We start from the raw sequence: 23,803 nt of genomic DNA on the forward strand, positions 1-23,803 counted from the left end.
TGATGTTTATTATAAAGCTGTAATATTTTCTCACGTGTGTAACCATAACCTTTTTATGCAATCGCTTTCCTTTTCTAAGGAAAAAAAAGTAATAACCCATAGCTAGGTTTTCCAAAATTGGGTTTGATGAAGTGTGAAATTATTGGAATTTGGATCTATGTTGAAAATTTATATAGCCATATAGGTCATGGAAGTGTAACTAGGGATTGATATAATCCTTTTTTTTTTTTTTTTGCGGGTTATGAAATTTATTATCATTCGTCACTGATTCGATTTCTTATAATTCGTCGCATGAGCCGTATCTAAATGGAATCAACATCAATTTTTTGTTATTTAACTACAAAATCTTAGCTGCCACTAATCTTGTTTTCTAGTGTGCTCAATCCAGTTTAGATTCAGTCTTGTCTTGTTTAGAACCTATTTACATATTCTTTTATTTTTTGCTATCAAAATTAATACTTCTTACTATTTATTCATTTTAACATTATTTTCAATTTTTTGTCATGAACATTTAAGTTGAATTAGTCTAATAATCCAACAAAAATGTGTTAGTAATATATCCGGTTAATTAAGTGGCTATATCGTCCTGTCTTGCCTTGCCCTAATTCGTACCACAATAGATTAAATAATTTCCTAAAATAATGGACAAGGTGATAAAGCAACAAATAAATGTTTCTTTTTATTGGGACATGAACGCTTTTAAAACTATATATTATCATTGAATGACTACACTTCCCTAAAAAAAAATTCACCATTAGTAACAACCAAAAGAGTACTATCAAAAGATAAACTATATAAAAAAAATAAAATTGGGCGTGGGTTTTTATTTAAATATCGTATATTTAACAATAATTAATATTGTCTCGAAACCTTAATGGCCAACATAATGAATGACAAAATAAACCATTAATTTCCCCAAATATAATAAATAAATGTATGCTTTTATTAAACGTGAACACTACAATCTTTTTCCATTATCTTTCTAGGCGGCCACCATTATTGAACAAAGAAATACGTAATAATAATACTAATAATTAATTCATCAAAGAAAGAAGATGGAGAGTTTTAATTATTATTATTATTATTATAAAGAAAAGGTTTGGTTTTAGTTTGTGGACTTTTCACAAATCAATAAAGAAACTAATTATTTAGAGTGTTGAAAATAATAATTCATAGTTATAGAAAATCATTTTTGTGAGTTTATTTTATTCATGCATGTTTATTTATGATTTTCTTGTTTTAAATTAAAAAGGATTTCATACTGTAATTAATAAAGATTTTGTTATTATTTTCTAGAGTGGAAAATAGTGAAAAATTATTTGTTAATTATGTTTTAAATTTTTCTTATATATTTTAGGAAACTCATAACTCCTGCTGGTTTAGGAAACTGTTTGTCCTAATAGATTTGGAAAAGGAATACATTCTCCTTACGAGATTGGGAAAATATTTTTCATATAGATTTGAAACTACTTGAAATCTATATATAGGTATTTAGTTGGAAATTCTAAAGCATTGTAAACTTCTCTTTTTTCTTTTACAGTAGAAAACTCTCTCTACTTTTGCTTGGAATTTAGGAATAATCGAATCTCATTAAATCCTTGTGTTATTTCTGAGCTTTTACATTAAGGTTTTGATTTCCCACCTTATAATCCTATACCCCAATTTTATTTTATTTTTAAAAAATAAAACCCTTGACATTATTCACTTTAAGTGGGCCATACCAATAATTAGTTTAATTATCTTTAGTGGTACTTTTTCAACAACTTTTCTTGAAATACTCACTATATATATATATATTTAAGTCTGTTTAAAGGTATCTTCTATCACAAACTCAATTTGTACTCTCTCTAAAACTTTCCCAATGGCAAGAATTTATCCTCAAACATCATCATCTTCTTCTTGTTCTTCAATTTGTATAAGTAAATATGTTACAACAAAAAGAGAAACATTTACTTTATGGATGAAATCACTAGTATTCCATGGAAATGGATGCGCTGTTTTTGACTCAAAAGGTCAACTTGTTTATAGAATTGACAATTATAGCAAAAAATGTAGCAAACAAGTTCATCTCATGGATCTTCATGGAACAATTCTCTTTTCTCTTAGTAAAAAGGTAAGATGATGAAAATCACTATGATGAACTTGTGATAATCTCATTTATAAACTTAAGTTCATGCCAAGAGATTACGTACACTTTTATTTATTTAATTATTTATTTCAGCACGCCCTATCATGTGTGGTCGGAGTCTTTTTCATGAATGATTTTTTTTTTTGCTTATTAATTGAATGACTTTTAATTTTTATTTTTTCAGAAATTGACACTTTTTGGATATTGGAATGGCTATAAGATGGATGAGGAGACACCATATTTTCAAGTGAAAAAAATTGGCAATTTATTCACAGGAGACTTAAATTATGATATTATTTTTGGATGTGATACAAACAACTATAGGATTATTGCTTTAAGAGGCAAATTAGGCTTCAAGATTATCAACACAGAAAACAGACTTATTGCTGAGGTTTGTTACTTTATTTTATTTTGTGTAATTTATTACAGTAATATATAAGTATAGTATATTTAACTTTTGATTTTATATATTTATTTATTTCAGGTTAAACAAAAGCAATCATCATCAGCAGTTAAGTTTGGGGATGATGTATTAAGTCTAGTGGTGGAGCCTCATGTTGATCATTCACTTGTCATGGCTCTTGTGACTGTTTATGGTTTAACTCGACACAGGTTGTAAATATTCAATTTTTTTCTGCCAGATGTTTGATATCGTATTGAAATTCAATTTGAATTCACATTTCATAAGACTTGATAAAAAGAAAAGCGTATATAACATGAAACTTTTTATTAAATGAGCAATTGTTTTTGCCTGAATTGAAAGCATATATTCCTTTTTAACTTTTTTTTAAAAATTTATGTGTTCATTCAAAATACAAAAAATAACAAGGGAAATTTTGTTTAGGTTCAATAATTATTGGATCGAAAATAGCAACGCCTGTTGATTGTAAAAGATTGAGCGTTAATTATTGCGTAAATTATTGGATTTGTGAATAAATATTGGGTTGGGCCACCTCAAATAACATGAGTGGCATGTGAGGAGACCCTTATGCGCGGTTTTTAGGGGTATTTGGTCGAAAAATCAATCAGTACCCACCTGACTAGAGAAGTTGAAAAATTAATTAAGAGAGACTGCGATTTATATGTACATACATATGTGTATTAATGGTCCTTATTGCAACATCGATATTATTTCAATAAGCTATTGAGCTCCCCTTTTACTTGTTTATGATAATACTAATATATATATTTTATCATATCAAGAGAAAGATAAAAAAATTTCTTTCTCAACTTTTTTTTGAAATGCTAATAGTCATATGTATTATAATAAAATATTCACTTTCTTTATTCCTTTTTTTGTTTTTTAAAAAATGCGATGAGCAAAAGTGATTGGATGGAGTATAAGATCAAGACGAAAACACTTTCCAAGACGGAACAAAAAAAATTAGCGTATACTCAAGTGAATTTTTGAGGGAGTTAATCATATGGTAAAACAATTCTCACTTTTAACTATATAGTTCCCACCAAGGGAGCAAAAGGTGAAAGCTCTTACAAATAATTTTTTTAAAAAAAATTGAAAATATAAATACTTTTCAATGAGATTAAGTTACATGCATTGATAGTACATACAAAATATCAATGTATATTAGTTTACGTAAAATTGTTTCCATTTTTTACGTTATCAATTAAGTAATATTTGTATAAAAATTTATTTATAATTATCTTTTAACTGATCTAACGACGCTTATTGCTTCCAAATAAATATTAGTCCTAACTATGAATCTCACCAAAGAATCTCATTATATATGTGTGTGTGTATGTATGTTCATGATTCATGTAATAATATGGAGTTAGGCAAATTGGAAGGTTAATGACAATAAATTGCCAACTTGCCATAATTAATCATTCACATGTGACAGATCAACAAATCAGAAATGTATTTATTTTATATAAGTTGGTCCAAAAATTTGTCACGAATAAATTGCATTCCATGCGGACAATATATATGTTCTAAACAAAAATAATATAGACAATTCTGTTGAAAAAATGGATTTGACTCAAATTGCCAACTAATCATGTTGAACAAGATGTGGAGTCAAATAGTTAAAACTCCGACACTTCCGTCTATACTTGATATCTATATTGATATCTGATTAATTTAAATTCGAGCTATGTAAGGTTTAATATGTTATACTTTTCCATTCATCGTTATCATAAAATTATATGCTCGACGCTCTTGATATTACTTGTCTTGAGAAATATATGAAGCCGAGATGTTGAGGCTTTGATATATAGTTTAGGACTCTCAAAACTATAGACTTAGTAGGCTTTTGGCCATGCGATATCATATCACGATATGAAATCGTGAGATGGAATCAGCGTTTAGACATGAGATTTTATGCTGATTCCATCTCATGATTTCATATCATGAGATGTGATTCCATATTCTCCAAAAACCATGATATGAGAATTTCATATCATGATTTGAGATATTCTTAATACAAAAATTGATCCAGAAGTTTATACTTTTGTTAAAACAACCCCACATTTATATCTACTAACCATTTATTTCATATGTAAATAAAATTTATAATCACACCATTACTTTTTTTAATTTATTATTCTCACCGACATAAAATTTATTATTCTCACCAACATATAGTCACTTTAACTCACACCAACCAATTGTTGAGTAATAAATTTGTTCTCTTTATTTACTCCAACACCTAATTTATTACTTCTACCGTTTTTAATTTATTACAACTCAAAGTAATAATATTGGTTCGTCTTCTCGGTTACATGATCGAGAAATGCAAGTTCAACGTGAGGAAATTGTTGTTACTATGTAGGAGGATTATATTAAAGACTAGTATACTACAATTTATGTTCCATTTTTTTATTGAATTAAAGTTAGATGAAACAATTACTTAAGTAGAGAACGAATAGCTTTGTAATAATTTATTATATGATTTTATAAATTTTTGTTTATTTGGTAAGATTGAATAAACAATTGGGCTATTTTAATAGTTTTACAACTTCTGAGATTCTTATGTTTATGCGAAAATATACGACACAAAAATTCTAAATCACATGTCCAAACAAAACTTTAAATTCATCTCATAATTCCATATCATGATATCCAGGGGCGGACCTACATGGTCCTATATGGGTGCTCGAGCACCCATTAACCTTGTATCGAATTATATATATTTATATAGAAAGAAAGAAGAATTGTATATATTTTATTAGAGAGCACCCATAGGAACAATGACTTAATTTGCATGGTGGTTTATTGTGGGTGCTCGAGGTCTTTCATTCTTTTTATTTCTTGCCAGAGGTTCGATTTCCTCCAAAGGCATTATTTTTAGTTTAAAAATTAGCTCTTCTCTTACTTATTGATTCTAATTGGACTTCATTATATTTTTTTCTCCCATGCAGATTATTAATTTTTCTCTTTCGCTAGTGGCCTTTTCTAGCATTTTTTTTTATCCAAGATAATTTTTATTGTAATTTTTCTTCTTTAATTTTTTTTTTATTATCGTGCTTAAATATGATTGTCCTTTTTTATAACAAGTGTTAAATTTGTGCACTTATATTTGTGATTGATAGCTAAGCAATAACGGAGCCATATATACTCGAGGGGTGTCGATCGACAATTTTTTATCAGAAGATTATATTGTACGTGTAGTTAGATAAAAACAATTAAAAATAATATATCTATATATATATATATATATATATATATATATATATATATATAGATATATAAATTGACACTCCCTAACTTCTACACGATTTTACTTCTTTATATTTTGAAACTCCTAAGTCAAAATTCTCGATCCGCCACTATAGCTAAGGGAGCACCCACAACCTTGAAATCCTGGATCCGCCACTGATGATATTATATCATGATACCATATTGCGTGGCCAAACGGGCCCTTAGTATATGTTTTGATTACTTTGAGAAACTAGTCGTAGAGTCCAATGGACTGGTATTAGGTATATATGTGCATGACATTAGCATGAAATTTCTTCAAATTCATTAGAGATTTTCCTAAATTTGCATTTTTGTTTATCCATATTAGGTAAAGATTTTAATTAACAATAAATGTATCTACGTGTTTCTTCTTTCAATGGCAAAACTGTTGTTGAAGTGAAGTCGTTCAAACATAAAATATCAAAGAGGTATGTGATTTCTTTAACGTAAATATAGTAACATGATACATCGTGTATCGAAAAGGTATCATGATACATTATGCATTGAAAATGTATCATTTTGTAATATATCGGAAAGGTATCATTATCCATCATGAATTAAAAATGCATCACTATGTAATGTATCGAAAAAGTATCATTATGTAATGGATCGGAATTTGAAAAGGTATTATGATACAACATCGATTGAAAAAGTATCACAATACAACATCTATCAGATCATAATGATAAATCATATATTGGAAAGGTATCATGATACCATCAATTACATAATTTGTGTTATTATCTTTTGCGTTTCATATCTTGAAATGTCATATCAGAACTTGAATGTTGATACACCACAACAATAGACTAACTTTGATACTTCAATTCACAACCCCCAATAAACAAACAAAAAAAAATGAAGCCAATGGGGTAGATAAAAACCGTCAAATTTTATTTTTTGATTTTTTTTGGGATAATTCATTTACAATTCTACAATAAATCAATATATAATTCATCACATTGTTACGTTAATTACTCACGTCAATTAAAGTAGTGCACATTACAACTTTAAATGTATCTACGATATAATTGTCCCAGAACTCTAATAAAATAAAATAAAATAAAATTAGCGATATTATGTAAATAGCATAAATCGCCCTGAACGCATAATATACCCCTATACTATATCCATTTGTAAAGCGCGGCTTTTGAATTGGGCGCAAAAAGTGAAGCAATATATAACTTGAAAGCCAACTACTATAATTTGCTCTGTTTCTGTCAATCGCCATAACTGTCAACAAAGAAGAAAAAAAGAAAGCTTTGTTCTCCCATGGCTCCCAAGAAAAGGGAAAAGAAGAAGTCACCCGCCATTGTTAATCGAAGAACTTCTCTCAGAATGAAGGCTGAACCTGGTCCTCCTCACTCACCCGAAACAAACACTTCTGATAGCGGCGGTGGCGCATCTTTTTCCATGGATTCCGTGAAAACGGAAAACGTGGAGTCTCCTGCCACTGTAACAGAAAGCTCTACTGGAAAGCGCCGAAAAGTGAAATCGGAGACTTCTACTGATCAGATTGGTTCAGTCAGTTCTTCCAAGAAAAGGGAAAATGTGAAGTCTGCCGCTATTGTTACTGGAAATTCTACTAGGCAACTTCGAACAGTGAAATTGGAGCCTTCTTCTTCAGGTGAGATTGGGCCAGTCGATTCCAAGAGCGCCATTGTTACTCAAAGCTCTACTAGGCAACTTCGAACAGTGAAATCGGAGCCTTCTTCTCCAGTCCAAATTGGATCAGTCGATTCCAAGAACGCCATTGTTACTCAACGCTCTACTGGGAAACTTCGAACAGTGAAATTGGAGCCTTCTTTTTTAGGCCAGATTGGACCAGTCGATTCCAAGACTCAAAGCTCTACTGGGCAACTTCGAACAGTGAAATCAGAGCCTTCTTCTCCAGGCCAAATTGGATCAGTTGATTCCAAGAACGCCATTGTTACTGGAAGCTCTACTGGGAAACTTCGAAAAGTGAAATTGGAGCCTTCTGATCAGATTGAATCAATCAATTCCAAGAAAAGGGAAAATATGGACACCAAAAGAAAAGTTAAGGAAGAAGACGACAGTAGTTCGAAATTAACCATCTCTGAAGTAAGGGAAAATGTGCAGCCAACTTCCGGTGTTCTCACCCGCCATGGCAAAGCCAAAATGGATTCTGAATCGAGTCTTTCTGAAGGAAAAACACCCACTTCTAGCTCGACTCGCCGGGGCAAAGCTAGCATGGAGTCTGAAACGCCCAAGAAAGAGGGAAATGGGAAGGGTACCATTAAAACAAAGGTCAATTTCTCCTGATATCACTGCAAATATCACTCAATTCAATCTTGATTCTTTGGGAGTATTGTTTGATGTAATTGATTCTTTTCTCTGTTGAATTTCATTCATCTTCTGTAAAATTCATATTGGAATCGAAAAAATACTACTGTTAATGAAAAATTGAAAGCTTTGATTTGATTCAACTTCATCTTTCTGTTACTCTGTTTTGGGTCAATCCACATTTTGCATACTCTGTTTTTGTTATTTTGCAGTCATGTTGCTCTTCTTGTCAATTTCATACTCTTGTTTCAATTTATTTGTATATTAGTATTTTTTTAGTCCATTTTAAAATGAATGTCTTTTTCGTTTTTTGACAAGATACGAAAGATGCTAGTTGTGTGAGTCAGAAATGAATTAACAAATATGAAGCAAGACTTGCGTTTTCTCATCCAATTACTTAATTAAAAAAAAATTCGTGGCATATTTAAGATTACGAGATTAAAGGATATCTTCCTTAATTTAATTTATGAGTTATGACCATATGATTCAAAATTCTTCTTTGTTTTTTAAACTTTGTTAAATAAAAATCAGACAAAAAAATTGGAAAGAAAGAGAGTGAATTTATAAGGGGGGTTATTGTATTTAATTTATGATAGATGATAGATGATAGATGATTTTGTTTCAAATAAATAGTGTTTCAACTTTCCATAATCAACCAGACAATAATCACATAATCAAACACTTGAAAAAAGGGTCAAAACAACTCAAATTAATATTTTGATACTTTAATAATGATACAATACAAGGAAATGAGATCTATTGCTCACAATTTGAATAGAAGAAATGTCCATTTCAGATCTCTTACGTGTGAAAATGAAAATTTCTTGAAAATGACCTTTTCAGATTTCTTGTGTGTGAAAATGAAAATTTCTCGAAAATGTCATTTTTTATATAATATTAAAGAAAATGAAAAATTAGATTTTACACATTTTTTTAATTTATAACAGTCAAATATTGTTTAAATGTCAAATATCGATTTAGACGCACTCCCTTCGTTTATATTATTTTTCCCCATACTAAAAATAGTTAATACTTGTCCAATTTATGAAATAAAGATAACTTTTTATATTTTTTTCCTCTCTATCCTTAGTATCAAATAACTGCATAAAGTATAGTAAAATCAAATTTAGAATTTCAAAAGATCATTAATAAGATTAATTTAGTAAAATACATCTCTAATTAATTTTTTCATCAAGTACCGTAAAACCTGTATAAATTAATATAGGTGGGACCATGAAATTTTATTATTTTATAGGGATATTATTTAATCGATAAATTAATATTTATTAATTTAAAGAATGGTTTGAGATTTAATGAAGGTTAATTTTGATTATATCAAAATCATTGTATCTTACTAATTTATGCATCATATTTATTGATTTCACATAAAAATCATTGTATCTTACTAATTTCAACCTTGTGATGCTAGGATAATAAGAGCTTTCAAGATGCATTATCGAACAGATTTTATTGTAGGATATTGAAAGGCTATGAAGTGGGACAAACTGATCCAACAAAGATTAATGTTTTGGATGCTATCAATTTTGCAATCCCTGTTTGGACAACAAATGTTCAGCAAGAGACAATAGCAAATTATTTTCGACATTGTAAAATTTGTTCGGGGGATGCAATCTCAGAGAATTTGAATGAACCTACTTGTGAAACGTAATTCATGAACTTGAGGTCATGATTAATGATCTTGGTTACCACAGTAAAATGGATGTCAATAACCTATTGGATTATCCGGGTGAAAGTGATACATGTTCAGAGGTTCAGAACTTAGAAGAAATAGTGAATACCATCGGAAAAAGCATTGTTGATGATGAAGTTGAAGGTGATATTATACCTTTGGAACCAATTACGCGTAAGGAAACACTTATCGCATCTAGAACTCTTTACAATTTTATGGTGCAGTTCGAAAAGACAACACCGGAGCTCTTAAATGCAATAAGAAAAGTTAGAGATGAGCTTCAACTAAATTTAAATTTTAAGAAAAAAAGAACACAATAGAATCATATTTCACTAAATTGTCTTAGATATATTTGTACTTTTAAAGAATTATTAATTTATGATATTAATGGGACCATATATTTATATAGGGGCCTTCTGGAAATATATTATCTTATTATCTTATCGAAATTGATGATTTTTTCTATCGGCCCGCCCAAGTCAGGAACGAAGAAAAATATTATTTTAGAGAGATTATTAATTACCGAGTATTAATTTATAGTGGTTTTAGTGTAGTATGAAACAAATGTAAAGTATTATATCAACCAAAAACCTCTCGAATTCAATAATGTTGTTATAGACCGTGTATATTGATTTTAACTAAATAATTTTGAAAGTCTCAAACAAAAGACCAACACATTTAATATTTTTCCCCATTTGAATGGATTCATTGAATTTTTCATCTTCTTAAAAAAGAAGAAATGTAAGTTATTATAATCTGAATTCAAAGAGTTTTTCAATATATATCTATATATAAAAGGGTTATTGGTGAATAGTCATACATATATTATCAAAATTATAAGCTCTGTTTCTCCATGGCTCTCAAGAAAAGGGAAAATATGGAGTCCTACAGCATTGTTACTTGCAGTGCCAAAAAAGGCAAAACCAAATTGGGGCCTTGTGCAAACACTCGTTCATCTAAGAAAAAGGCAAATATAAATCAGATTCGATCACGCAATTTCAAGATAGCAAAATTAACCATCTCTACCCCGCCTTCTTCAGCACCAAAAATGATGCAGAGTTCTGGTGTTCTCACTCGGGGTATGATTTATCGTGCTAAAGGCAAAACTAAAGAGATTGATAATATTCTGCCTATAATTTTTGAGGTGGGAAGCACCTCGTCCTCCGTAGCATCGAGGAAAAAAGGGACAAAAGTGGAGAACTCCACGATCAAGACTCGCTGGGGAAAAGCTAAATTGGATTCTGACCCACAAGTACAGCCAAAATCCAACAATGGATTTTAGTTGATGATGATTTTTATTTTTATGAGAAATCTTTGTTATTAGAAATTTAATAAGAGTATGTTCTTCTGTTTAATTTATAAATGATTATAAGATATCATGATTTCTTGATAAATTGTGAAGGGATCATTGTATTTAGTTTTGAACAGATGATAAATGAAAATGTTTTTTGATCTTATGTATCATTGCCTATCGTGGTGCATCATAAAATTATTAATTATTTTTAGCTGTGAATTATCGTGCCAAAGAGATTATACATAATGAATTAAGTTAGCAAACTTTACTCACTTATTTCTTGTTGAAAGCTTTATTGGAGTGTTCAAATATCATGTTTTTTTAGGTACTAATTTTAGTTAAGGTGTCCGAAAAAATTGAAGTCAACTAAGAAAAGAAAAAATAGTGGTTATAATGAACCTATGACAAAAGAGAGTTACTTAGATAGTAAGCATTCTTTATAATTTCTAACCGATAGTCAGTTTGAATCGATTACTAAGAAAGCAAAAAGGTGAGAGCTCCATGTATATCAAAATTTTAAAATAAACCACTTTGTTCTATGTGTTTCATCTTCCATAGTTTTTGCATGTAAACACAAGATTGATCTGTACGTTACATCTTTTGAATGAATGAATTCCCCATAGATTTCATTCTAAACTTGAGTCAAAGTTTTTTTCTTTAATCGACATGATTTTCATTGATTAATCAGTAAAATATGTCGTTAATATAAATAATTTTTATATCATCACGTTAACATCAATCATCTTCGTAATAGTACAATTTTTTTTTTATTATAAAATTACTTGTCTACAATAACTTTTTCTTTTTTGATGATATAATAACTAATCATCTTTACAGAAATAGAGTCTATAATATTACCAATAATAGGTCTAAAGATTTTGATAAACTATTTTGATACTTTAATAATAATAATTAAATCAAGAGAATTATATTGTATTTCTTTTTTTATAATATTCTTAGTATTAAATAACTAGATAAAATAGTAGTAGTCAAATTCAGAATTCCAAAACATCATTAATAAGATTAATTTAGTAAAATCTCAAAATCAATGATATTGCTATAGAAATGTTTAACCGAATACATTGATTTTAACCCATAATTTTGGAAGTCTAAAATGCTACTTTTAATCAAAACAAATGATAACACCTTAATTTTTTTTCTCCATTTAAATGAATTGATTTTGAATTTTTGATCTTCTTAAAAAAGAAGAAATATAAGTTATTGTAATGTGAAAGTAAAAACAGTAGAATTATATAATCTATTTTTGTTCTTTTTCTTCAGAAGGATACATCATTAATGCTGCGGCATTTGAATTCAAAGACAATGAGAAAGGATAAATTTTAAGTAATTTATTGTAAGTAATTATTTGAAGTCATGTAACTCTTCTTCTTAATTGCACAAAGTTCTTATGAAAAACCAAGTTAAGGATTAAGATAGATTTATTATGAGAAAGGATAAATTTCAAGGGGGTCATTGCATTTTTTTTTTTTGGAGGATAAATGATACTTCCTTAGTTCAGTTTTGTTTGTCTAGTATGATATTGTGTACGTCTCTTAAGAAATAATATAAAATGCTTTACTGGAGTGTTCAATAATCATGCATTTTTATCATAAATATTAGTGTGTCAAAATAAAAATCGAAGCCAATAATTATTGAATTTCAAAACCATAATTTTTAAAATAAGGTCTTGGAGTTACCACATATTCAAACCAACCTAGAGATAACATGTAGCCTTCTTATGATTATTAAAGACCATAGGCGATTATATATATATATATATATATATCATCGGGCTTTACAACTCAATTATTTGAATTTGGATATTTAGATCGAGTATACGCAAAACAAGATCTAAAAGAAATATCTCAATTACCAACAAAACTGTTGTATTTCTTGTTTTGTTGTTAATTTATCAGGAAATTCTATAATCTATTTTGAGATGTGTGATTGGAATTCAATTCCATTTTTTGAAATAATCATTCCTAAGAATTCTATTTCATTTTTATTGATGTCAGTTTTTTTCTGGCTTAACACAATTCCATTTTTTAAACAAATTTCTGAAAATTCCTTCAGATGTCTTAAATGTTCCTCATATGTTTTAGAACATATTAGGATGTCATCTATATAGACAATTAAAAAAAAAAATTCTGAAAATATTTTATCCATTTTTCTTTGGAATATTTGTGGGGCATCACTTTCGTGATTTGTAATATAACATGGAACTGTTATTCTTATTGTGTCTGTAGCTGTATTGGTAAATCTACCATATTCTTAGAAATTACCCAAACAACAAAAAAACATAAACTAAACCTGTTAACAAAACCTATGATAGATCAAATTCTTAGAAAAATTCCAGAAAAGAAAAGAAAAAAAATGAATTATGTTCATTTAGGAGGAATACAAATATTAGTTAAATCGACTTTTAAAGAAGGAATCAATTGTCCAATAGTAATAAATCTATCTCATCTATGAAGGAAATCCTTATAAATATATCTCCCGTCAGGAAAAAGTATGGCTCTGATACCAGAATTTTTAATTGTCTATATAGATGACATCTTTTTTGAAATAATCATTCCTAAGAATTCTATTTCATTAGTATAAATATCCTTATTTAGAAGTGAGAGTTGGAAAGGACCAACACTGCATTAATACTCTTGTACAACATGCATACAATTTTGTACATTAACTTTTGACTGCATTAATTAGTTGTACAACGTGCAAAAAGAATTGTACATTAATAGAAGGACTAACACCAAGGACTAACATTGCAATTATTATTATTACTCATTACCTAGAAGGACTAACATTGCAATTATTATTATTACTCATTACTCCTTATTAGAATTATTATTATTACTCGTTTGGCTCCTTATTAGAGTTGACACTTTAAAGCACGAACACGGCACTACCATGTTGTACACAAAACATTTCAAATTGTACTATAAAATTAATTGTGCCTCATTAACTGTACACGTGCCTTTCTACATATACAACAACCCACATGAAGAATTAATTTTCTGACAATTTTGGTTATATTTCTCTTTAAAATAATTATTGCCTCGATTTTTATTTTTATTTTTAACATTTATTTTTTATTTTAAAAGATTGAAAATTTTATGTTAAAAATTTAAATAATAGAAAAAAGGATTTATTTAACTTTTATCATCATCAATACTACTAATTTATTTGACGTTTTTTCTTAATCTTCATCTCATCATTAATGTTATTTATATAATTTTCTTAAATCACTTATTTTTTCTTTTTTAACTCTTTTATATATATAAAAGTTGGATATGTAAATGATGATGTCACATTTCTTAGAAGCTAAGATTACTATTTATCTAATTTCTCCAAATTTTTTTAAAAAAATTAAGACATCATACGCAAATTTATGGTTAAACTTAAACTATTTGATTCTCGAAAAATAAAAAGTCTCACATAAAATGGGACAGACGAAGGATAACTCTCAATTAAATTTATTTCACTTTTTATTTTCCATTTTTAACATAATTTTTCAAGTTGGATTTTTAGAAATTCTATAGTAGACCCATTTAAATTTTACTTTTTTGTTTTAAATTTGAGAACTTGGCCGCACTTCGCGCGATCATTTAAATTAAATATTTTTGATTAATTTTATATTTACTTTGTTGTTTAATCATAATATTATTATTTGTCTTAATAATATGAAGATTGTGAAAAAAAATAAAGCTTCACAAATTTTACATCTATTAAATGAGGAAGAATATATTTTTTATCAAATAAATTAAAATATATTTGCTAATAACAAATTCTTCCATTGCATGAAGTTCATCCTTTAATATATAATATATATTTCGGTCTACCATTCTCCTTAAATGTCTAAGAAATATCTCATAATGTCAAATAAGACTGTAATACTCCCTCTGTCCCTAATTACTTGTCCACTTTTAAATTTACACATTTATTAAGAAATCAATTAATGACATAGTGAGTTTATCATTTTACCCCTATTAATTATGAAGTAGATGAAAAGTTCTGCAATTTTCAAAGTAATTAGTCATTTAATTGAGGGTATAATAGGTAAAAAAATATTCTTTCTTGATTTGTCAAAATGGACAAGTAATTAGAAACAACTATAAAAGGAAAAGTAAACAAGTAATTAGGGACAGAGGGAGTACTAAACAAATGCATCAACAAATGAAATTTATATTAAAAATATATTGAATAATGACGTAATGATACCTTAATAGAATTTCCTATCCATTTACAAAAAAAAAAACCTTCACCCTTTCAATTTCGTTATATCTTCTTATTTAGTAGAAGAATCATCATTTATTATATTCTACTCCACCTTAATTTGTACCATCAGAGTTTTAAGAATAAACATTAAATTTTAAATCGAAATAAAAATTCATTGAAAAATGACAGAAAAAATAATAATAGTATATGAAAATTAAAATAAGGTGCAAGAAAAGCCTTTTCACGATAATTTTTTGAAATATATTGACAACAATTAAAAGGAAGCTGTTATTTTATCTTTAAAATTAAGTTTGATTGAATTGAATTAGTACAATGAGAAAAAATATTAAACTAATAACTTTTTCATGTTATTAAATGCATTTTATTTTTAATTGAGTAGTAGATTAAAAGTTCCGAATTAGGATATTAAAATAATATCTTACTCTCTCCTTAATTATTATGGTATTGCAAACATTTATTTTCCTTAAATCGTAATTCATTTTCCATTTACAGTTATATCCAATTAATTTCTAATGTATTGAATGTGGTTATGGGATATTGAAATAATATCTTTATTTTTCCTTAATCATAATAAAATTATAATTTAACATTTATTTTTCTGAAATGATAATTTTGTTTTAATTCCTAGAACATGTTGTTTACTATATTGAATGTAATTATAATAAAACATATTGTATTTAGTATGACAAAAGAACTCAAAAATTGGAGAAATTAGATAAATAGTAATCTTAACTTCTAAGAAATGTCACATCATCATTTACATATCCAACTTTATATATATAAAAGAGTTAAAAAACAAAAAATAAGTGATTAAACAAAATTATATAAATAACATTAATGATGAGATGAAGATTAAGAAAAAACGTCAAAAAATTAGTAGTATTGATGATGATAAAAGTTAAATAAATCATTTTTTCTATTATTAAAATTTTTAACATAAAATTTCCAATCTTTTAAAATTAAAAATAAATGTTAAAAAAAAATCAAGGCAATAATTATTTTAAAGAAAAATATAACCAAAATTATCAAAAAAAATTAATAAAATAAATAACTATCTATTAGTAAGAATGGTGTCACTACATTTTCTATTTTAACTTTATTGTTACGTATGGATAGAAACTTTTACAAGAAGAAATGATCCAAAAATTTAAAAATAATGATTCCTTAAATGGTGATTCCTTTTCCATTTATAGCTTTTCAATTAATTTTTAATGTATTATATATGGTTATGGATATTGGAATAATAATTTTATCTTTCCTTAATCATAATAAATTATATTTTAACCTTTGTTTTTGTGAAATGATAATTTTCTTTTCATTAGTACAACATATTGATTAATATATTAAATGTAATTATAATAAAACATGTTGTATTTAGTATGACAAAAGAATTCAAAAATTTTAAAAATTAAATAAATAGTAATCCTAACTTCTAAGAAATGTCACAAATATATATATATCTCTAAGAAAATGATATAAATTACATTAATGATGAAATGAAGATTAAGAAAAGAAGTAAAACAAATTAATAATAATATTGATGATGATAGGAGTTAAATAAATCATTTTTTATATTTTGTAAATTTTCAATATAAATTTTTCAGTCTTTTAAAATTAGAAAATGCTAAAAAAATAAAACTAAAACTAAAAATCGAGGCAACAATTATTTTAAGGAAAAAATAACAAAAAATGTCAGAAACATTGATCAGAATAAATAAGTATCTATTGCTAAGAAGGTGTCACCCCACATTTTCTATTTTAGCTTTATTATTACATATAGATAGAAACTTTAAGATGAAGAATGATCCAAAAATTTTAAAAATAACAAATCAATTATGTAAAAATACATGTGTAATTCTTATAAAGTTATAATAACTAATTTCTTCAAATAAATAATTAAATGAAAGAAGAAAAGTAATTAAGAAAATAATATAAATAACATTAATTATGAGATTAATAGCATTGATGAGGAAAGGAACTAAATATGATCATCTTTTTAAATTCTTTTTTAAGAAAATATATATAAACTTTAATTAAAGATAAATAAGAAAAAAAAACTTTAATTAAAGATACAAAAAATCAAGACAAAATAAAAGAAGAAAGAAATTAGAAGAATAATGAGGTTGAAAGAAATAATATCCAATTTTCTCTCTTTTCAAATCACAAAATAAATTTTTGCTTGTTCTCCTCCTAATTTGATACGAATTCCACAAATAGAATGATTTTTTTTCCAAATAATTTTTCTTACCCTTTGAAACACTAATCAGGCTTCTTATAAATTTGTCAACCACAATTAATTTTTTCTCCTTGTAGGAGAAATAAACATTTTTTCAAAAAGTCTTTTATTTTGAAAAGAATTGTTTGTTACATAATCTCTTTCTTTACATCAATGTCTTCACAAGAATAATGAGATATTCTTTCTTTCTCTTTTGTTAAAAAAGTCACATGACCTAGAAATTTGATGGACATCTTAGCGACAAAAGTTGATACCATATATTGATCATTATCGTCAGAAGAAGAAGAGCCAAAGTGAAGAAATTTGTTCTTATTTGTTACAAATGCTCAACTATTTTGTTTTTATTTTATAGGCTAAATAATTATAAACAGTTATAAAAAATGAATAGTTTTTATCTTTTCATCTTCCATTTTCATTTACTTAAATCTATATTAGTGTAATGGATGTTACAAATGGCATAATTAATCGGGTATGACATAAATACTTTTTTTTAAATACAAATAAAAAATACAAAACAAAGATAAAATGTCAAAAAAAGGAAAAAAAAGATTAATACAAATACTGGTCATAGAGAGATGCCACATCAAATTGTCAATATTCAGCTTTATATATACATATATAGGTTCATGCCCTTAGATGTTATTTTATTACTTTAGCTGGCATCGACATTTTTGTAAATCTGATATCTACTTTGGAACATTTTATAATGTGGCATAGGCTGACAATTGAGATCATAAATTTAAAATAATAAAATTTAATTTATTATAATACTAATATCAATATCATAAAGATATATATATATATATATATATATATATATATATATATATATATATATATATATATCATTTAAAAAATATATAAAAAGTATTATAAATTGTAATAATTAACCTCTTTTTTTTTTTAAATCATATAACTAATTTGATTTACACTCCAAAATTCATAGGTGTCACATAATTTACACATTAATTCTTCATTACTTAATATATGTAATTATATCATTGACATATAAATTGAAATTAAAAAACACATATTTTATTTGAAAATCACGTAATAGTACTATAAGGTATAATAATTAACAACTTAACATATTTTAAAATTTTAGTTGACTCTCCGAATTCCATATGTCTCATGTAATTGAGACAGAGAAAAACATATATTGGTTTAAAATTAATAAAAATATTATAAATTATAATAATTAACAACTTAAAATTTATAAAAAAATTCCTTTAAAAATTTTTAGTTGGCTCTCCAAATTCAATCGGTATTACAATAATTAAAATATAGAAATTAACATAGATTGGACTCCTGCTGACATTTATGTTTCCTTTTTCTAAATTTTTTCTTTTATACTTTATATAAATAATTTTTTAATGTAAAAAGTATTATAAATCATAATAATTAATAGCTTAAAATATTTCAAAACATATAAAAAGTTTTTGTTAACTTTCAAAATTTCATCTATACCGCATAAATTGGGAGAAATATAGATATATATATATTTTAAGTTGCTAATTATTGTGAGTTATAGTACGTTTTATGTAATTTTCATATATATTACTCGGTCCTGATTTATGTGATACAAATGAAATTTCAAAAGTCAATGAATTTTTTATAAGTTTTTTTTTATATTAACTTGTTAATTATTGTGATTTCTAATATATTTACGTAAAACATACTCTAAATACAAATAATTAGCAACTTAAAATATATAAAAACATACTAAAAATTTGATTAACTTCAAATTTCATATGTACCACATAAATTAAAACAGAAACAGTAACATATATTGGGCCCTATGCTAGCACGGGGTCCCATATCTAGTATATTAAGATGGGCCATTTTGTTCTATGTGCTCTAACAATTTTTATACCATAGTATATATATGTTCATGTCTTATACAAAGTGTGATAACAAATATTTCCACTCTTTCAAACTAAGTCATACAAATTGAGACCAAGGATTATGATTTAACACTAAAGTTCCAACGTCCATATCAACACTAAAGTTCCAACGTCCATAAAATCTAGTGTTTCATTGTTTTTTTTATAGCATTAAACAATGAAACACTAGATTTTATGTATCTTTTTCTTATTTATATTGTCAAATACTATTTTTATTACATTTGTCCCTTTATACCCTAAAATTCAAATAATTATCTAAAGTAGTAATAATTAAATTTAGAATTTCAAAACATCATTAATAAGATTAATTAGTAATTATACACTTCTAATTACATCTTTTTTTAAGAGTGTATAAGGTCAACATTAGAATATTATATCAATCTTAAAATTAATGATTTTATTATAAAAACGTTTGACTGATTTTAATTTTTAAAGTGTCCAGGCTACTTAAAATCAAAACAAAAGTCTAACACATTAAATTTTGTTTTGACCATTTGAATGGATTGATTTACTTAATAAAAGAAAAAAACAATTCTCTCTCTCTATATATAGGTGAGTAGTATCAATTGAATCACACACAAAAAAAAAAGAAAAAGCTTTGTTCTCCATGGCTCCGAAGAAAAGGGCAAATAAGGCAAAAACAAACACCTCTGATGGCAAAAAAATACTCAAATTGCCTCTTGCTATAATTGAGAATGAGAAAACCAAATCACCACCAAAGAATATTACACATGGTGTAGAGTCGTCGTCGTCTATTGGGAAAAAAAGCGAAGCCAAATTGGAGGCTGGTGCAAACATTCGTTCTGGTGTTGTCACTCGGGGAATGATTTATCGTGCTAAAGTCAAAGCTATAGATGATGAACGCGCAAAAGTGAAGGACTCAGGTAAACCTACTTGCAAAGTTAAACTGGATTTTGATCATCTATAGCCAGTGGCGGAGCCAGAATTTTCAATAAGAGGTTCAAAATTCGAAGGAGTAAACATACTAAAAGTACAACATCCACTTCTTCAATTCGGTCAAAGAAAGAGGGAAAAAGGAATTGAGTGTTTCTTCCTTAGATTTGATTTAAATTCAGGTTATTTTTCTTGTTTATCGTGGTAATTGAGAGTTTCATCTATATTTTGATATTCTGTTTTATTTATTTTTGTTGTCATATACGTTGTTGGTGAAAGTTTAACTTCAAATAAAGTTTTTTCTTTTTTTAAAAAATAATTGAAATTTATGATCTGAAACACTCTATGTATAGTTGTGACTAATAAAAAAAAGTATAAATTTTAGGAATCACATAATTTTAATATGAAATTACAATTTATCCCTATTTAGTTTGTAATTACATTAATTCCTGAAAAAGTAAAACAAACCGGATACATAATATGTAGCTCAGATATATTAAAAACTAGCTCGAATACATTATAAAATAATTTAGAATTAGGAGATAAATAAGGAATTTTAGAGGTTTTTAGAAATAAAAGGGAATATTAGAAATAAGGGAAACATAAGACGTGTATTTCAGTTCAAATTCCAGACTTTATTGATAATTCTGCAAATCAAAAGACAACTCATTTGGGCATATTGCCCAAATAAAATAACAAAACAAAAGACAAAAATAAAAGGGAAAACCCACTTCGAACTAGGTTTGTCTCTCTCCCTATAAACACCTTCCTTATGCTTAGGGTTTCCTAATACGCCTCACTCTCACCAAACCCTTTAACCCTCCAAACCTAAAACGACATGTTCCCTTCATGACCCCAGATCCTCCCATTTTGCCGAGTCCTTTTTGCTGGCTGAAGTAGCCTAGGCTAGATTGCTTTTCGCATTAAAAAAAGACCTAACATAGGTAGATAAAACGAGAAATTTAAAGCGAAGTTATTTATATTTATAAAAATGTGACCTTTTATTTTAGACAAACTAAAAATAAAAGTGTGTTACATACAAAATAATAGATTTTATGATGAAAAGAAGATTATTCTATGTACTTCATCTTAGATTCTTCCATAAATTTTGAATGTGCACACAAAATTGATCTGTTAAATTTTTTGAATGAGTTATATTCTCCATAAGTTCATTCAAAATTATGAATACAATGTTACTTGACTCAAACATTTTTTTTCCTTAATCAACATGATCTTCATTAATTAATGGATTTAAGTAAAATGTATTGTTAGCATAAACAAAAATTTATTATCAGATTATCTTTAACTGTTGTAATAGATAATATATTTATTTTTAAGATTTCAAATTTTATATTTAAAGAAGACCTAACATATCTAGACGTTCTTTGTACGTGCAATTTGTACACCATATGTCAGTGTTTAATGTTGACGATGTTTTACACTATATTCAGTCGTATAAAGAATATCTACATATGTTAGTATTTTTAAAATGTAAAATTTGAATCTTAAAAATAAATATATTACCTATTACAATACGTGAAAATGACTTGATATTAAAATTGTTTACATAGATTGTACATTTTACTTAAACCCACTAATTATTGAAGACCATGCTAATTAAAGAACATAATGATTGAGTCAAGATAGATTGTATTCAAAAATTAGAATGAACTTAGGGAGAATTCATTCAATAAATTGTGGTTTTCAGATTCAATAATTATTGGCTTCGATTATTATTTTGACACATTAACTAAGACTAGATCACGATAAAAACGTATGATTATTGAACACTAAGAAAATATTCTACATTTTTCTTTTAAGAAACGTGCATAAGTTAAACTAGACAAATAAAACTAAATAAAAAAAAAGTATACTCTATAATTTATCCTTCTCCAAAATAATTAAAATACAATTATCCCCTTAAAATTTATCTTTCCTCATAATAAATCTAATCTTAATTCTTAACTTGGCTTTTCATAAAAACTTGGTGCAATTAAGAAGAAAAGGTACATGACTTCAAATATAATTACTACAAAAGAGTATTATATATATTGAAAAACTCTTCGGCATATGACTACTCACCCTTACATGTATATATCTTATAAACGAACAAAGGGGGAAAAGGGAGAATTACTTAGTTCTATCAAATCAAACCAAGAAAGTGTACTTATGTTTGATTTAAGTAGAGATTGTAACACTAAAAAATCTATCAATTTTACAAGTTTGATTCAAAGAAATTCAAAATTAAAATATTTACTCAAAAATTCAAAGAGATTTTTGTTTGAACAGCTGTGTGTTCTTTTTGTTGACATAAAAAAAATAAAAAATTACTTGTACGGTCGGTCACTCCCTTTTAATGTTAGTTATTCGTTCAGCTATGAAATTACGATTCACATTTGATTGTGAAAAATCTAAATTTAATTTAAAGTTTGGGTTTTCTAATTGACTTTAAAATAATTAGCACATTCAAATATAAATATTATTTCAAATATTATAAAAAAGCATAATCAATTGCTATAAAATTTAATGGTATTGAATCTGTGCACAACACTGTTGAGTTATGAAGGAGGGAATATGGCGTCATGCGGAAGCTTACAATTTACAAATCATATAGTTGATAAATCAGATAACAAAAACTTATACTAAAAATCAAAATATTATTATATCAAAACTAATATAAAGAAAAACATTGAAACTTTAGAGAGAATAAATCTTCCCATAAACAAGACTCTTAAACGACTACATTGTGGATGTTATTGTTTTTGTGTTAGAAGAAACAAACCTATATTTATAGAGTCCTAAAACCTTTTCTTACTAGAAAAAGAGTCCTAAAAGGAGAAAATATACCAAATATGAAAGAATATTATATTTTCCTTTCAAGAAAAGTAAAAACATTTATGGTAATGTTTTGTCTTTTTTTAAGGAAAAATAAATCTTAAATTATGGTAAGAAAATCAGGGCAAAACCCTAACAAATCTCCCCTTTTGGCTTGAATTTTCTTGCATCATAATCTTGATCCTCTTTCTTCACACAATCTTCATGTATCACTGCTGATGCTAACCATGATTTAAAAATTGATATGGGTTAAAATTGGAGCCCTGTGTTAAAAGTGATGAACAGGGTAGAAAGTGGAGCTCATGCGTTAAAAGTAATATGCATGAGTTGAAAGTGGAGCTCATGCGTTAAAAGTAATATGCATGAGTTGAAAGTGGAGCTCATGCGTTAAAAATAAGATGCATGAGTTAAAAGTGGAGCTCATGTGTTAAAAGTAAAGATACATGAGTTAAAAGTGGAGCCCGAGCATTAAAGTTTGCAGGGGTTGAAAGTTGGAGCCCATGCTCTAAAATAAGCAGGAGTTGAAAATTGATTTTGTTTTAAACGATGGAGCAGCAGGATATTGTTAAAAATATATTTGAA

The 23,803-nt window shown here is 26.9% G+C and overlaps 3 protein-coding genes and 1 pseudogene across 5 annotated transcripts in view; all 4 read left to right on the top strand.

The window, feature by feature from the left end:
- LOC125820432 (uncharacterized) overlaps positions 1 to 23,803 on the top strand; it is a 430,223-nt gene that overhangs the window by 308,708 nt on the left and 97,712 nt on the right. The window lies entirely within an intron of this gene.
- The window catches only part of LOC125820431 (SPX domain-containing membrane protein At4g22990-like), a 174,150-nt gene that overhangs the window by 700 nt on the left and 149,647 nt on the right, over positions 1 to 23,803 (top strand). The window lies entirely within an intron of this gene.
- LOC125820478 (protein LURP-one-related 4-like) lies at positions 1,862 to 2,747 on the top strand. Its single transcript, XM_049499916.1, has 3 exons — positions 1,862 to 2,113; positions 2,313 to 2,519; positions 2,613 to 2,747. The coding sequence occupies exons 1-3, from the start codon at positions 1,862 to 1,864 to the stop codon at positions 2,745 to 2,747; spliced, it is 594 nt and encodes a 197-aa protein (XP_049355873.1).
- LOC125820490 (uncharacterized) lies at positions 9,533 to 10,153 on the top strand (annotated as a pseudogene).

Source organism: Solanum verrucosum, unplaced genomic scaffold (genome assembly GCF_900185275.1).
Source record: "Solanum verrucosum unplaced genomic scaffold, falcon-dt-bn FXZP01000229.1, whole genome shotgun sequence".
NCBI lineage: Eukaryota > Viridiplantae > Streptophyta > Magnoliopsida > Solanales > Solanaceae > Solanum > Solanum verrucosum.